Here is an 18,105-nt window from a genome sequence, read left to right as displayed (position 1 = left end):
AGATTTATCAGTTCCATTAAAGAACTTTAGGGAACTTTGGAATTTCAGCAATTGTTCCCTTGGAGGCTGAAAACCAAACCTGATCTCATACTGGGACCATTCTGGTCTGCATATTTCCATAATTTGCCTTTGCTACTAATATGACAGCAAGACACAAAAAAGTGTTTCTAATAATATCAGATGGAGTTGTGGAGGACAGCATTTTAATGTAGTAAAAGACCTCCCCGTGGGGTTGTTATTGCCACTATAGAACAGCAGTTACACAGTTGCAACAATAGTCTCTTAATTGATTCGTTTAATTAGCAAGAGATGAAGCTTGTGCTGCATCTTGTCATCTGTTATCATGGGGGTGGCTACAGAGAGAATCTTTGCATTTGTCAGTCTTTACGGTCGGGTTTAAGTAGAGTAAAAGGAAACTTCCAAATGCATTTAAGCTATAGAGGTGAGCGTTGGTAAGAATGTTTTGTGAGCATGCTTCCACTCAGGTTTTCAGTGTGTGGACACGTCTGGTTTAAGAATCAGCATGGTCTCTGGAGTAGAATTTATGACAAAGAATTGTTTTACTGGGGGAAAATCTTAATCCAGCGGTGCTGGGCATTTCTAACCTAAATATGCAAATCTAAGTATTATAGGAATGGTGGATTATTTGGGGCATCACTATTGTAGACCAGATTTACTTGGAAGAAATAGGGTCAGATTAGTGAAACCAGCCATCTGCCTTGTGATTTGCTTTTTTGTGGCATTTTTGTTTTCAGACTAGATAAACAATGAGTTACATGAGCACATGGTCCGTGGTAGGAAGCCTGTGTAAAAGAGGGACTTTCTTTGTGGCTGGTTTTCCCTGGAGTAGTTATGAATACAGATACAGTGCTGTGCTTGCTTCTGGAAGATGAAGTAATTTTTTTACTCAGATCTATTTTATTTACATTTTAAGGGTATGTAAATAAATATATTTTAAAGGCATGTAAATATATCAGGAGCTTCAGTTTCATTTTTCCTCTCTCCTTGGCTTAGTTTTGTCTTCTCTTCAAGGTTATTCTTCCTTATGGAAGGAAATATTTCTAGAGGAGGACAAACTTCTTGTTAAATGCTAATTAAGAAAATGAAGGTTACATTGGCATACTTCCATTGTCATAGCACTGACCTAAAATAAGGGATCTCTTACTAATCTGAAATAAATTAGACAGAGGGGGAAGCAAGTAATTCTGTGCATGTGAAACACTTGAGATGTCTACTCCTGGTTTATTTTTTAAATGACTGTGCTTTGGGTTTTGTTTGTTTGTTTGTTTTGTTTTTCCACTTTTGTGCTGTAGTGTTGGACATGCCATCTAATTCTGGAGTACAATGGTCCTGTCAATCCGTGTAGCAAAGGGACCATGTGCTGTTAGAGAAGGCATCTTTTTTAGGACAATTTAAACGAAGATTTAGCTCACTTATCGTTAAAGATCCCGTGGTAATTTCCACAAGGTTCTGAAATCACTTCATATTCTGAGAGTCTTGGCCAAAGTCCACTTTGTGTAATTACCTTCTGTCTGCACAAATCCCTAATGCAATTTTAGATGTGTTTGGTATTTTTCACTTCCTGTCGTAAATAGTGAAAATATTGCCACACACTGCTCATAATTACTGTGGGTTATATCCTAAGTTCAAATAAAGAGATTCCTGTAAATTACCTTAGTGAATTTTGTTTTCCCATTGTTAAAGCACCAGAATACATGACAAAAGATGAGTAGACAGTAGGATATGTAATTAAATTCACAAACTGATGAAATAACTCTAATTTTTTGACTTTTCCATTTCGTTGCATTTTGGCTGTCTATGAGCTAAAATATCTCTACTGCTAGGACCATCACTGAGGGAAAGGCCAACTCTCAGACCATGTCAGAGGTCAAACAACACACTGCGTGGTGCTTTGAAGCAGGTGGGAAGCTGTTGTGGGGCTTTAAGTGCTGTCATCATGCACTCAGTTGGCTTTTACTTGCGTTCCATACTTTTTTGTTCCCACAACTGAAACCCTTACCTGTGCATTTGTCTCTTAACAAAACTGGTTTCAGTTCCTCCTTCCAGATGCCTTTCATGAACTCCAGAATATGTGTTCAACTATGCTGTCTTTAAAATGGTCTGCTTCTGTGTTGTCTCTTTTGATAGGATTTATTGCTTTATACGTGAAGTTCAGTCCTCCTGTCTTCATCACCAAAGCCTTGTATTGCTTTGTCGTATGCCATGTTAAATCTTCTTTTTCTTGATACTTCATTTGTTCTTTCTAGTCATCCTTTCTTTGATTTTTTTCTGCCATGTTGATCTTCTCCATCTTTTCTCAGATTGCTTCTCATATGCGTTTCCTGCACCAAGTTTTTTTAGGCACACTTGGTTTTTTTGCTAGAGAGGTACATAGGTCGAGAAGAGAGGTATTACTATTAATCCGACATTAACTCTCATGTTGTTCTGTAAGTGGCATTTAGGAGAAGTATGAGGATGAGAATAAACTATAGAAAAATTGCTATGCATCAGGAAGTGATACAGCTACTGGAGTTAACACACGAGTACTACAGACAGGGAACACGAGGGACTCTTGTAAGACAAAAGTCTTTCCTTCATCCCTATTGTATCTTACACTATCTGGATTCAGTGTATTCATTGCATGTAAAATCTAATATTAGCCTTCAATCGGTATTTTGAAGCTCTGGAAATTTTCCCAGTGTTCATTTAAGGCTCTATGCAAATAACGGGGGAACTGAATTTTACCAAGCAGGAACAGACAGTTTATTTCACTTTTTATGAAACTAAAGGTTCACATAAATTCTCTTACGTGTAAAGTACATTGAAAATTATGTTAACGACATTTTAACAGAGATCTTGTGCATCCCTGCTTCTCTGAAGGACAGCAATCCACATTGCCGCAAACACTCATACTGGTACAGGCAGCCTCCATCTTCGTTTCGTTCATGCCATTTGATATTTATAGCCCTTGCCCATAGTAAGGCGAAGGAAGGTGAAGGGCAGAGCAGTTGTAGTAGGAAGTATCATGCTTGTGTGACCATCTCCCAAACGCCAGTCTTATGTCTTGGAGAGATGCCATGTTGGCAGGGTGCACAGGAAGTATTCGCACAGCAAATTGTGTTATGAGCAGCAGAACCACAACAAGGTTCTTCCTGCATCTGATGATGATTGTTTGATTGGGGGGAGGGAGGGAGAAAAGGGAGGTCAGGGCAATGCGGATGAAAAGGAAAGGCCCGCACTATTGTAAGGACAGTGAAAACAAACTGCCCCCGTGCCAAAGAGCTTCGGCGTATATGACGCAGCAGCGCTGAGTGGGATGAGGGAATATTCCATCAAGGCCGAAAAGCCCTGTGGGTAGGAAAGCTGTGGTGATGTCCTGTGTTTCCACTGCTACCTCCTTCTCCTCCCTACTTCAGAGCGATTTCTCCTCACATGCCCTCAGAACCAACTCTCATTTACTGCTTTCTTTGATGTCAGTCTTCCTATGAGGAAAAACAAAGATGTTTGCATTTTAAAATACTTACATTAGCATTCTGTTACAAGTCTTTGGGCGTTCCTTGTTTTTTTGTGAGGGTTTTGTGTTATTTTGTTTTTTTCTCCCTAGGTTTATCTTTTAGTTATGAAAGAGCCGCAGGGAAGCTCTCCCTTAGCCTTGTAAGTTCCAAGCCCACTGTTAACGTTTAACAAATACTCAGCAAGCAGAACAACCCAATGTGGTCGCTGTACCAAAGCCAGATCTGGACACTGCATCAAGAAGATCACAGCTACATCCTGAAAGGTCTGTCCTACAGCCTGTTTTTGACACACTGACTTAGAAATGGAGTATGTGATGATGGAAATATCCTGGTTTATGGCGTCAAGTGGTGGTTTTTACGAGGCACAAACTGTACTAATGTTTCCTGTAAAGCTGAAGATACCTTTGAGAAGTTGGGAAGCATCTGAAGACGCAAGAGAGGCAGTGAGTTTCTCCATCATTAAAATGTTTCTCACCACAGTGCAGGCAAGATGAAAACCCAGAACATTACTGTTTCCTAATTTATCTTAAATAGCCAAATAGAAATGCAATGTCACATGTGAAGTAACTGTACAAACACACTCGCGCTCTTGAAGAGGCCAGAGAAGACTCTCATAGTCACAGAGTATTTGAGGTTGGAAGGGACCACACCCCGCCCCCGCCTGTTCAAAGCAGGGTGAGACTAGGCTGATCAGCAGGCTGATCAGGGCTGGCTTTTGAATATCTCTAAGGACTCCACAACTCCACATCTTGACATTGTATTCAGTGATTTTGCAAATCCTTGGGTGTCCCTGAAGACTTTACAGGGCAGTGACACAGAAGTAATATAGATGGAGAAAATCAGGACAAGCAATTCCAGGTCTGCGGTAACACTGAGTGTAAAAGGGAATAATCATTCTTTACAAGAGCTTGTATTGACTGCACTGAGAAGTATCCAGTTGAGGAGAGGTCAGAAGCTCCGTTTCTGATCTGAAAAAGGATGGACATTTGTGGTGGAAACATAGGCATGGAGCAGAATGTACTGGTAGTGTTGTAGAGGTTTGAAGATCAAGAGAGCTCTGGCAGGTTGATGCCTCTTAACCTGTCAAAATCCAGCTGGAACGCAATGATGGAAGCTGTAAAGAAGGTTGAGAAGATACTGTCACCAGAGATTAATTGAACTCTCAAACAGTCTACCATTAGTGGCCTGAAGGAATAAAGATTTTAATAGAAACATCTGTAGGGTATGCAGGAAACAGAATATCAGAGGCAAAGTGTCAAGCAAAGGGAATCTGTATACAAAGCAGAGGGCTTCCTGCCTCTCACCCCCCCGGCCCCGCCCAGTAAACACTTTATAACCATGTCATGGTCAAATGCTAAAAAGTAAATGCATAGTTTTTGTAGATGTGTGTAAGTTCACCGTTTTCTTTTGGATGGTATGTAAATTATTAGAGAGAGAAAAAGTGCATGACTTCGAGAATCTTAGATGCATGCCTCAATAACATGAGGGTTCACTGAGAAAGTAAGAATTAGAAAAATAGTATCAACGCTGTCTGATGAATTTCCCTCCATAATCTGAAGGGTCAGTGGTTTGTTCTTTGCTCTTTTAGTTATGGAGTTTTCCTTTATTATTAGGATTATGATTGCTGGCTCATTTCCAAGCAGCTTTCCCTACATTGTTATTTGCTGCGCTCCAGAAGAAGCTCTGCTTGTGGCAAACAGTGCCCTTTACCCTTCTCCCTTTTAACTCTAATCGTAGAGCACTTGTTGAGAGGCATAAGGAACCAAAAGTCAATGAGTTCCTTGGAATTCAGGAAGGAGTTTTCACAAGGACATCACTGAATGATCCACCCTCAGTGGTTCATCTGCTGAGACCATGCATTAGCAGTGGTGAATTTTGGGCCAGAGACTGATTCAGTTGTATTCTTTTCAGGTGGGGAAGCTCCTCCAACTTTGTACCAGCTGTGGAAACATTTTTGAAACCCATGTGGTGTTTCAGTTTTGGTCATGTTGCAGGTGCCACAAATGGGTTCCAAAATGACTTTCAGCATTGTGAGACTGCTGGAAGATCCCTCCAACTGTAGATAAAACAAACTGCTATTCCACTTCTGATTTTCTTCTTTCTGGCTTGGTTTGTCGTTGAAGTCCACTCCTGCTCTGCTAGAATTATGTTTGAACCGACATCAGTAACATGAGAGATGTAACAACTTACATGAAACAGCTCATCTGAAAAAGCATTATTCTCGCTGACAGATGATCTTGCATTGTTGTGAGGCTGTGCTGTGTGCATGTGCTGAATTGAGTAGTTAGCCTCAAATTACTGACAACTCTGTTGAAACTGGGCACTGCCAAAAGGATTTGGATGGGCTGCCAAAGAATTTGGATGTGCTGGGGTTGGAGAATAGGTGCTCCGATAGCTAGTTGTGTTGAATGGAAGTAGGGGAGTCTGAGCCAAGCTCTCTTCCTTGGGCTTGAAGGAAGCAGGGTGGACTCCTGTTACTGTAGATGCCCGGCAGTCTCATTCTGGGTAGTGAGGGAGGAAGGGACTGTGAGAAGACACAGTCAGGCAGCTGCTTGAGGTTGTAGTGGAGATACCAGGTCATTGGAACTCCTTTCCCTTACATAAATTTTGATGAGCAGAGTAAAAAACATCTGAGATGGAAGTCAGGCTGGAGGCTGTGGATTCCACCTATTTTCATGTATGGCAGCGTGAGATGTCTAGCATGAGCAAGTCAGATGCTTGGTTTTATGCACAGACTGCAAACTGAATGACATATATTAGGTTTTGGCTTCACTACAGACTGTCATACTTTCCAGGCCATTGTGGCCTCTCAACAGCAGGAGATAAGCAGCGGAGAAGTTCCCCTGCAGAAAAGCTTTGTACAAAGGCAGCTGCTTCCTAGGAAACTCACTGCCACAGGCATGCTCGGTGTAAGGATGAGCTATTGGAGTATACCTCGCTCCCTTGTGTCCAAACTAGGGCTGCTTCTCAGTACCTAAAGCATTTGTCTGTGCCTGATAGCCCAGAATTAGACCTCCAGGGCAGAGTAACCCAGCTCTGTGCAGCCCTCCTGAGCTCAGCCTGAAACTGCTCTGTTTTGGTTTCGATCCATTTTTCATTTAGTGTCAGGATTTCCTTGTGTAATATACAGCTAAAAGCGATTTTAAAGTACTTCGGCTTAATCGTGTTTTTGTTCCCCACCCCCATGCTTTTATGTTTGAAGGCTCCATTAGTGTCCATAACAAAGAGAGAGTAACACAGATGGTAAACATTTTTACCACAGAACACCAGCAGCGAACACCATATCACTGATGTAGGAGTCTCTGTACTGTGCTTGCTCAGCTGTATATAATCACTCTCATTTCCTTCCCTTGGGTTTCTGGCCGGCTTGGGGAGACTTTACTGGCATGTTCAGTGAAGCCTCCCTGGCATCGCTGAGCTATTGCTCAGTTCTCATATATGCCACTTTGCGAGCAAGAAGCTCCATACTGGAGCTTTTGCCTGGCGTGTTCTCTGATTTTCAGAAATGTATTTTCACCAAATGTACGAGGCTAAAATTAAAACTCTTTTGGGTGAGGACGAGATCTGCCTTAGCTGCCAGGCAGCCACAGTGCTTTTGAATGCCTCCCTGATATAAAAGATAATAAACCTAGGGAACTGTGATTAGCCTTGCCCGAGTTTTGTGGGATAGTTGCCATGGTGGAAGCTAGTGTGCGTTTGGTACAAAGCAATGATATTTTTAAAGTTTCAGTTTTCATTCTGGGAATGCTGATAGAAATACGAATGCTATGAATAAGGGTCGTTGGCTCTCTGTAGTAGTTCAAATAAAACTGTAAAAAAGTAATTCAGTTTGGTGCAGCATTTTACCAAGCTGACTAGCTGTGAGGCTCTTGTTTTATCTTCCTTTTTACTTTTCTTTGTACAAACAAAATAGCAAACTTAGGCTCTGTCTATCAAAAATGCGTGTAGCTTTTCTTTTGTACTTAGATGAGAGAGATAATCTCTAACTAAAATTTCACATTAGCATTCTGCTTGTAAAATAAAACAGTGTCCTTTGGGCAGAGAAGTTTTTTTTAAAAACAAGCATGCACTACAGTCTGTGTAGTGGTGGCCCATTTTGGTGACTTGTTTACTGTGTGTCTTTCATATCCAAATTCTTGGCTACAGACAAAGCATTCAAATACTTTTCTCTTTGTTGAAAAAAGAAGATGAAAATTGTCTGAAATTGGAGCCAAGTTCGCATTCTCTGGAGTACCGTTTCAGCCTTTGGGAGGACTGTCTAGTGCAGAGTAACTGAAAACTCGAGCTAGGTTTGTTTGAACAATCTAAACTTAAAGAAGAGACAGCAAAACAAATACTTTTTAATTCTTGTGCTTTTTATATTTACACTGGCGGTGGTGTCTTCCTCAGATAAAACGTTTTGATATTAAGCAGTTCCTCTAATTTTACTGGGCTCTGTTTCTTTTTATGGTAACACACACTGTGCAGGAAGGTCATTATACGGGAGAAAAAAGCTGTCAGCATAAAAGAGAAAGTTAACATTGCACATGTCTTTGTTTATGGGGTTCCTGGAATGTGTTGTGAATTGAGCCAAATGATGGCTTAAACTGTTCTTTCGAATATGCTGGACAGCCTCTCTGTACGTTCTGCCAGTAACAGGTACTTCACCTTGCAAGTACAGGTTGTAAAATTATCTGTAAAAGCATCTCGAGTGTTTCCTTTGTATGTTGCTAGTATTTGCTTTAAAGACTGTTTAGATTTTTGGTACAGGTTGGGGGAATGTGATCATTGTTACATTCAGTTAACCTAACTGTGTGCGATAAGAACATTGAAATTAATAATGAAATATGTATTGGTTGTGTATGCAAAACCAGTTTAGGTTAGTGCTGGTCTTAGTGTTGCCTGATGACTGTACATCACAGGGAGCCTTACAAACTGCATTGGTGATTTTTGTCTCATTTAGTATTGCATTAACATCTGTGTTACAAACGGCCATTCATCAGCTGGTAGTTTTGTTTGAGTTCCAGAAGATGAAAGAAAATGCAGCTACTTGACATTTTTTGAGTTCCATCCCCCAACAGGTTTCGTGTCTAAGGTTAAACCAGGGCAAAGGAGTAAAAACCCTAACTGCTAGGTTACATAAGCAGCAGTAAATTCTTTAATTTTGTACCTTATTAAAAGAAGAATAAAACCTTGTCTTCTCTAAGCCGAAACTACCGCCTTCAGTTTCTACTTGAAATGAGGTTTCCTCATAAATTGACATGGGGCTGACCAGGTGTTAACCATCTTGGGGATTCCTGCTGAACCAGTTGTGCACAGGAGTGGGGAAGGAGCCCTGATGACTTGGGACATGAGGGATCAAATCAACAATTAAAGGATAATAGTGAGTTGGGAAGGAAAGGGAAGATGACTAGCCAGGAAGGATTAGCCTGAGTCAGGAACAAATTTCCTGAAATTACTCAAACAGGTGCTTAAAAGGAGGTGGGTTATTCTCTTAAGGAGTGATTTTCAGAAGCGTGTGAGCCAGCTACAAGGAGGTCTGAGAGGCCAGTGAGGAAGAAACTCCATTGGGGAAGAGAAGGATACTGAGTCGTAGGGTCAGAGAGAAAGTACTGTACCCTGGGAAGACAACAAGATTTCTGTGCTTCCCTGTGAGAGGCAATGTGCCTTGTACCATGAAGGAGGTTTACACGCTAGCCCACAGACCCTTTTCCATTGGGGAAAAAGGAGTTTTTAAAGAGCTAATATATGTATTTTCAGTGTGTTTTCTTTGTATAGTATCACTAGATATTAAAAGCAAGACTTGCTGAAAGGAAAACAACTGACCGGTATAAACTAGAGAGGCAAGTTCCACAGGGAAAACCAGCATCTTTTATTAGATCAACTGATGATGTTGGGGGGGCAAAAAAGGCAGCACCTAAGCTCTCCGCCTGTTCCCTGCTGCAGCTTCAGTGGGGAAGGGGGATAAAGTTTTGTCTGAAACTTTTTTACAAGCTCTATTCCTGTGCTTTGACGTTGGGGAGCTGGAACCAGTGCAAGGATCAAACCGGACATGGGCAACTCTGCTCTGAAGAGTTGGCGTAGCACGATCTGTTGGTGCAGTGTGAGCATCCTCTCATGAAGTGGCCTGGCATTAACAGATATTACAGCTACCTGTGTTTATTTTTATTAAAATATTCTCAGATCGATTTTGTTAGCTCAAGTGTATGCACATCTGCCTTGTGAATCAAAATGAGGATTTGGTTTTCTCATTTTCAATGTGTTTCATTACACTGGATTCCTTTACAAGCCAAGCTGGTATTTGTTTGGCTGAGTTCATTTTGGAGTTGTATGGGAATGGACACCTCAGATGCTAATTTCTGATTTTTATATGCATTGTAACACCTACATTATTTCTTTTGGGATTAGCATTCTTTAGGCAATGGTTTTGTTCAGGAGCAATTACATTAGTGTTCAGTAAAGCTGAAATTGTATATTTTACTCTTTATAAAGTATTTGTCAAAGCATTGGTATCCATTAAACACTTCTCCCACCTAAAGGAAGAAAGCAGAGTTTATTTAGATGTCAGCGGTTTCAACATACTGCTAGCTTCTGGCCTCAATCTAAATAAAAAGGAGTGAGGCCTGCAAATACCAAGTATATAAAATTCCAGTGTATTTTATTGGACAAGGAAACTTCATGTTAAAAAAGCACTGTACTTTGAATGATTTCCAAAATACATTGTTGGATTCAAAGTTGTGAAATGTGATTGCTTCTACATCCTGACAGAGCCACAGGATCTGGAGTGGCTTAAGAAAAGTGAAGACTGAAGGCCAGATTTTCAGAGGCAACTTAGTCCCACTAAAATTAATGCAAGTTAGGCACCTAAATGCCTTTGAAATCTGGCTCCAAGCCTGTAGTTTTTGTTGCTGTTAATACTTTGGACATTTTTTTTATGCCAGCCCTTCAGTTCAACTCAAGGAACAGGAGAGGGATTTCCTGTGTCGGTCAGCAACGTGCTGTTTAGCACTGGAGCTAACCCCAAGCGCAGGGCTGGGCAGTGCTGCTCTGGGACTCGCTCCACATTAATATTGCTCTAGTAGAAGTCAAAGTTTAATTGCCGATATGACATTTGACTCCATTCTGAACTACAAATAAGTTCTGAAGTAAGGAGGATGCTAAAGAACAATCTCCCCTTCCCTCCCCACACTTTTTCCCCTGCCTGGTTTTCGGTGTTCCTCCCAAGACTTGTTTTGAGAAAAGAATATATATCCCAGCAACATGGACATCATTGAACTGAGCTTGTTGTGTAGCCATAGTTTTATTTTATGGGTAATAATACTATGCCATTTTTAAAGGGAGGAGCAGCCTTAGAAAGTCAGGCTGGAAAATAGCTAAAAAGTATAATTTTTTTCCATCAAATTATAAAACTGTACTGTGCTAGCTGAAAGCACATAATGAGTAGGAAGTGAGCACTAATCTATTTGGCTCTGTCTGAACCTTCATATTTCTATTTATCTCAGTGGGAGATTTTAATATTCTACTGATGTTATTTTATATTTTGCTGACTTTCAGGTTGAGATATTGGCACTTAAAATCATGTTGACTGCCTGAATGCAAAATCAGGTTTATGAGAATTAATAAAATCATGCTATTATGAATCTTGGAGATGGCACTCGCTGATATAAATGGTGTCTGAAAATGATGTAATGAGCTGGTTTTGCCTTTATTTCAAAGCTCTTTTTCATACACTTGAAAGGATTTTCCAAAGGTGTATGCATATTAAGGCCCAGATTCTGCTTACATTACTAGGAGAGTATCTCTAATTGATCTAACCAACAAAGCTAAAAGTATGAATGAAACTTCTTTCTAGTAGCTACTTTATTAATTGCAAATTACTTTTGCCTGGTCCCCAGTTTGCCCTCTGATTTTCCCTGAATGCCTGCCTCCTTCCCATGGCAGTTCCAGACCGTGGTTACTGAACATGCAATGGCTTTGCAGCTGATTCAGTGAGGATTGCAAAGAAGTTGGAAAGATGAGCAAAACTTGATTGAAAGTTTTGACACGTAAGGACACATACCACTCTTTGTGGTGTTTGAAGAAGTGCAGCTCTTGTTGGCAGAAGAAGTAAACTGCAGCTCTTGTTGGCAGCTCAACGCATGGCTGGAAAAGTGTTTTTTAATGTAATAGCCAAAAACTTTTTATTTGTAACAAAAATGGAAAGACAAAAAAAGTTGTAAAAATTAATTCAGCATTGTAAATTAAAAAGATATTGAAATCTGCTATACCAATACAACATTTAGTTAATTTCTTGTGAAACTTAATTGAGTGATCTTTGAGAAATCATGGAAATCTTTTATTAATTTCTTTGTTTCACCTCTTCCTTATTCATTTTGGGCCTGTGTTGCCAGAGGGCGAGTTGACTCTGAAATTCAGGCTCGGATTTAAATAGTTGGAACAAATGGGGCATGTTATGGGGGAACTCATGAATGAGATCCAATTCTACCTGGAGGTGTGAAGGCAAACTGCTGAAAAATCTTCAGAGAGGAAGAGTCCTGGGGAAGCAAGAGCTGACAACGACCTCCTCCTCCCTTTGACTCATAGTCTTACTGAATTTTGAAGCGAAGCAATTTGACAGAGGAACTGAAGAGTTTTAATCTTATGGCTGTTCCTGAGGTCACTAAAAATAAATCAGCAATTTCTCCAAATAACTTCCTAAGCTTTTTAAAAGATTTGGGAATGGAACGACTGAAGTTGTCCATTGAGAAGAGTGACTCCAGACGATTAACTATGCCTCAGAGCTGGTAGAACTAGAGGCTGCTGACACATTTAAGGCCCTTAGGAAAGTGCTAAAGTGTATGATTCAGCGTGTCTTTATCCTTGAAAGCACTTAAAATGTGACTTAAAAAGCACTTAAAATACTGACTTGCTTTTATGAGCTGAGATCTGTATAGACTTCTTATCTTGATCCATCATTTAGCTATGTTCGTTATAGTTTTTGTTCCCTACTCAAAACCTATTTGAGTGAGCTCAATTAGTCAGAGGAAAATAGGACACACCCTCCAGTTTATGTACTGTTTTTCCCAGTAATTTGCATGTGAATAAGGATTCATAAGTAACAGAATTATGAATGCCTGAGTAATCTTTCTTCATTTATAACAGTTTATTTTCAGAGCCATCTCTGCACTTCAGTTCCATAGAAAGCCTGTAAAATCTCCAGCAAATTATGAACTTACACTCTGTTTTTCCCCACCGGAGACAATCCTTCTCCAAGTTCTCCAGAACTTGCCACTAGTACAAATTTTACAAATATGTGTCATTTATCCAGCTTCTTGACACTACGTCCTTATGGTAGAGGCAATAACATGGCTACAGGCATGTGATGCCCTCCAATAGCAAGAAAAATGGTTAAAGGATGGATTCTTTGTTCTTCAAAAGTCAGTACCATGGAATTGAATAAGTCTACTGAATTTCAGCTTAGCCTGGTGGGAATATAAAATGAGTCACTTGCTCACTAGTATAAATCAAATAGTAGCACAGATAAATTAAAGCTAGTTAGCAGTGACAGACTTCAAGTGGGAGGCATCTAAAATACCTCCATACCCAAGAAAGCATTTTACTGGAGAGCAAGGAGAGCTTTGCTTTGATTAAAAAAACCCATCAAAACTCCTTATACATGTTTTAAAAATTGCTCATAGGTGTTTGTGGAAAGTGAAATGCGAAAATATGACATATAATGGAAATATATTGTCAGATGGACAAATGTTTCAGAGATGGGGAAGAAAATGATTGAAAATTCTTAGTGCTTGATCATCACTTGTACGCGTGCCAGGTTGCACCTGAAAGCAGAAGGCAGAACAAATGGAGAAAACGTGCCTACTCGGTGAAGAGTGCCTTATTTTGTATGAATAAAGGCTGGGTCTGCTCCTTAGTTACGAAAATACTGAGGAACTCTGAGTCATATTTTTGTGATTAGATTTTTAGAGGTGGTAGATCACTATTACTTCCATGCAAATCAGTGGAAGTTGCAAATTCTTCCGTCTTTCAGAAAACAGGATATTGATAGTCCAGGTTTCTCCACTCGCTTGGAGTAAGTTATTTCTCTCAATGGAGGATTATTAAGACCTTTTTTAATGTGAATTTGTCTGTAGCTTGCCAGTGACATCTTTAGTATGTAGGCATGCACGGTGGGCCAGTGGGAATTTCAGTTCACTTCTGATTATTTCCCAGGCTTTGGCCAGAGAATTTCTCTGGCTCAGATGGTTCTGAGCGATTGTTTCAGAGCAGTCCCCTTCTTCACTGCATATCAGTGCCAGATTTTCAAAGATGCAAATGCAGTGTAATGTGTGACAGTTCTGTCTCTGCAGCTAAAATATGTGTATTTGAAAAGGCAATTGTCTAAGTCTGGTTTTGAAACTCCCAATGATCTTGGTGATACTATAGAGAAAAATGAATTCTTTCAACAACAGAGAGGGAGAGAGATAAATGTTTTAATCAGAAGAACAAAGAAAAAAACGCATGTGTACTCATCAGTAACAGGGTTAGTGGGGAGAATTTACTTGTTTTTAATTAAAAAAGTGAAAAATTAAGTCTAGCTGTTAGACCGCTTGTTTGTGTTTCAAATGATCTGGCTGTATCATTACTTATTAATCGATACTATTTTTCTGTGCACAAGGAACTTATTTATTGTATTTATATAACACTGCCTGATGAACAGGGTGGCTGCTTACAGTGCGGTGATATTGCAGTAGTTTGAGTTACAAATATTTTTAATGATCCCTTTGTTGATGGATGGATTATTCCTCTCGGCAAAGGCAAGGGCTCACCCAAGTAGCTTAAGAGAACAATTTGAGTGTCAGTTTCACAAGTGAAAAAAATCCAAAAAGGAAAAGGAAGCAATTCATTCACAACGGGACATGGTGCAGAGGAGGATAACCTGCCTTCAAAGATTTTTGTTTCGAGTATTATAATGTTTAATAAATAGTTTACTTCAAAGGCCTTTGCTGGAGAAAAAAAAAATAAAATAAGCAGCTTTCCTGCTATTCTTGTTCACTGGTCCAGTGTTGCTATAAGTAGCTCATATCCTGTCCTCTGTGGTCTCAGGTGGTTAGCTTTTGTTTGGGAAACTGAAGCTTCAACCAAAAGAGCTGTGCCACCAGTTAAATTATTAGGTAGTTGACAATATGTCTCAAAAATCAATGGAACTCATTGTGGAACTTGAGGGGATGACTTTGGCAGGGGAGGAGGGGTGTCGGTATTATTTTGGGTGATGAGCAAAGGTGACAGATCAGATAATGTAAAAATAGAAGTTGCTAAGAAAGGCGTCTAAAGTAAATTCTTCACTTCCATCTTCCCTCACCACCTATGTTTTTTTCAAGCATTGTTAAAGTTTTATAGAGTACAAGATATATTGGGAGGTCATTTGATCTGTCCTCAGTGTCATGATTAGCTATAAGAAAACCCATTCCCGTTTGAAGCTCTTCTGACCTGTTCTGTATCCATTTTGGTATTTGTGTATTGTTTTGTTTCGGCTAAATGTTGTGCTTTGTATTTGTGTTCCATCAAGCAAAGAAATGACTCAAGGCTTAAAGGAAAAAGCTTGGGTGTTTCCCAAATAATTACATCTTAGATTTTCTAGTTCTGGGCATATGAAGTAAGCTACTGTTCTGTTTTCTTCCATTGTTTTTAATTCTGAGTCATTTAAAATCATTTGAGGGAGTAGTGTAATGTTGCTGCCATCCTTCTAAGCCTCATATTTGTCCCTCAGTGTGAGTTCCCATCTTTGGGGGCACAGTCTGGATCTGAAAACAAAACCATTCAATCTTTAAGGTAAGGTTCATGAAGCAGAATTGCCAAGCTCCAGTCTTCAATTTGTAGCCCATTGTAGCCAAAACTGTAAGTGACAGGACTTTGAAGAGAGCTGAGCAGTAAAAGCAAGGAAATTTGCTGGAAATTACCTTCACTTCACCCATGCTCTTAGATGATTGAATATTGACAGTTTTTAACAGGGTTTAACTCAGTCCTCCCTGATAATACATTTTCCTGAGATCACATCTGGTATTTAAGATCTGGAATGTAACTAGAGCAGCTCGCTCCAATTGGAGATTTATTGGGATGAGTCCGAGGGCTGCACACCCTGTTTATTTGGCCACATCAAAGTCAGAAATTTCCATGAATTTCCGCAAGTGGATAAAAGAATATCCCATGGATAACAAATTACTGCTCAGCAGAAAAAGGAATCAATATCCTGTCTCTAGGAGTGTATCTCTTCTTGTATCCTGCACTTGCTTTCCAGTTAAAATGGTAGGTGGTAAGAATGATGGGGCTTGATCAATGCTTCCTCAAGGTTGAGGTCCAAAATGCAGTCCCTAACAAAATGGCAAGAGAAAACTAAACATGCAAATGGGCCTAGGAGGATGAGGAAGATGCATGGGGATGCTTCAGAGACACATCCTCTGGCCCCGATTTCAATGTTTTCCCTATGAAATATCCTGTATTTCCAACCACAACTCCAATCCAATGAAACAAGAAATATTCTCCTTGCATGTGATTTTGTCTATGAGGAGGATGTTTTTGTCACTGAGAATCAATGGGATAAGGAGGAGAAAGCTGAGTGCAAGGACAAATAACAGTTCTCCAGAAACAAGATATTGTAATCACTTGTAAGAAGGGCCGCAGATAGGCAAAATACAGTCTTTCTCCAAGACAAAGTATGTAAGGCATAATACTGAGCTGTCTCAAAGTCTGTTTTTCTATTCCATAATGTGTGATCTACAGTAACATCCTTAGTTGCTTTAAGGAGGAAAGCTGCTTTAACCAAATAATCCACATGCAGAAAAGTAGAGGTGATTCTGAGAATATTTTAGAGCTTCACCACTGATTCTTTGAGTCTTTGCTATTGACCGGGCATTTCGTCAGAGTCGTTATCCGATGGCTATGAAATACTTAGTCCCCAGAATGTGTCAAGGAAGCAATTACCTCAAATCAGCTCTTGTTCAACTTACAGCTAATGAATAACTATTACAAACTAATCAGTGCTGTAATGGTAATTAGTAAAGTGGGTAAAATAACTGGAAATTAAAATGATTAAACTTGCCTGTTTGGAATTCCATGTTGAGCAGTGAGTAAATGATGTATTGCTCGAATCAGAAATAATATATGGTCACTTGTGTATTTATGCTACCATGCCACTCAGACAAATCCTTTGCACTTCAAGCAGTTGTTTGAAGGGAGGGGATGTACACTGCAGTGATGACCAGGACTGCCAAGAAGCTCGACGAAAATTATGCCTTGTTATCACCATGGGCCCTTTCAGCCCTGTTCTCCTTCACCATGTGTGAACATGCTCACATTCTGCCAAGCTTCTGCCCCACTCCTACAAGCTCCTCCTTACTCAAAGACTATGCAAAAGTCTTTGGTGTATACCTTGTGGATGAGTCCTTATCTGCCAGCCCCACAGTCCGGGGTCCTTTCCATATCTCCAGGTCCAGTAATGTCTTTCTTTAGATAAACTGCCTGTAGAAAATTCAGAAGCTGTTTGTATTTTGTCTTAAGCAAACTCAATTGCCATGGAGGAAAGCTGTGAAACTCCCTCCCAGCCATCAACCAGCAAATTTATGAAACAGTGACTCGCCTCATTTTTGTTTTTCCACAGAAGGGCCTTTTGTGGAGAGGTTGTTCCCATTATCCCACTGTGATAAAACTACATAGCTGTGCTTCCTTTTAAAGGAGAATGTAGTTGTGTTTTTCTGTCCCGTGTCTCTTTTGCTAATGTTTCCTGAATCAAGGACAGCATTTTCCAGAACTGAAAAGAACAGCACTCTGACTTTCACCTGCCCTAATGGAAGCGGCCAAACATTACACATCGCAATCTGAGATTAGAGTCAGTCAGTAGAGAGAATCAGGCACTTCCAGGGGCGATTCTCTTCCATGTGCTTCTCTGCTTGGTCTGTAGAGGGGACTGTAAAGGGGTCAAAGTTCCCGTGTTCAAACTTTGATATCTAACTTTCATGCGTATAATGTACCCAAGAAATCTATAGGGAGCTGACAGCTATAACGCAGGACCTGCAGGTGCCCTGTAGTTTTCTAGAGCAGCACGCAGAAGCCAGATGGGACACCTTAAAGCATCCAAAATGGCAATGGTACCTGAACCTCACCCCTAACGCTAGGTGAGATGTTACAGGAAGTTTCGGTTAGAGCTTAGAATTTACTGGGAGCATTACTAACAGTTTCTCTTTAATGTGTGATATACTATCTAATACTTTAATCGAAGAACAAAATTTCCTTTAGGATGCCTTTCAAAATGTATGAGAACAAGAGAAAGCCTTGTTTTTTTCTATGTTTCATGTTGCTGACCACAATAAACCCCCCTCAACTTAACCCCCCCTTAAATACATTCTTGCACAGGAAAGAACTTACAACTGTAAGATAAAAGGTTTTATAAGCCTAAAACCAGAACTAAATTCTTACGTGTATATCTACTTATGTAAATATGTATATGCACACATGTAAATATGTATATATAATTTATACACACACAGTGTAGATTTATATGCTTATATATAAATATTGTTTATAAAGATTAAACTTAGGTGATAAAAAGGAAACAGTTTAATGTAAATATAAATGAATC

General features: G+C 39.9%; 1 protein-coding gene across 9 annotated transcripts in view; it reads left to right on the top strand.

Annotated features, from left to right (window-relative positions):
* PCCA (propionyl-CoA carboxylase subunit alpha) overlaps positions 1-18,105 on the top strand; it is a 291,279-nt gene that overhangs the window by 236,585 nt on the left and 36,589 nt on the right. Inside the window, exon 22 of one of the 9 annotated variants that reach the window (XM_075137851.1) lies at positions 11,436-12,379. The exons of the other annotated variants lie outside the window; for them this stretch is intronic. Coding sequence (XP_074993952.1) covers positions 11,436-11,486 — 51 coding nt within the window. The 3' untranslated portion in view covers positions 11,487-12,379. Of the gene's footprint in view, positions 1-11,435; positions 12,380-18,105 lie in introns of those variants that run through there. 9 annotated transcript variants of the gene reach the window in all.

This window comes from Calonectris borealis, chromosome 1, assembly GCF_964195595.1.
Source record: "Calonectris borealis chromosome 1, bCalBor7.hap1.2, whole genome shotgun sequence".
NCBI lineage: Eukaryota > Metazoa > Chordata > Aves > Procellariiformes > Procellariidae > Calonectris > Calonectris borealis.
This window is presented reverse-complemented; position numbering and strand designations above follow the sequence as displayed.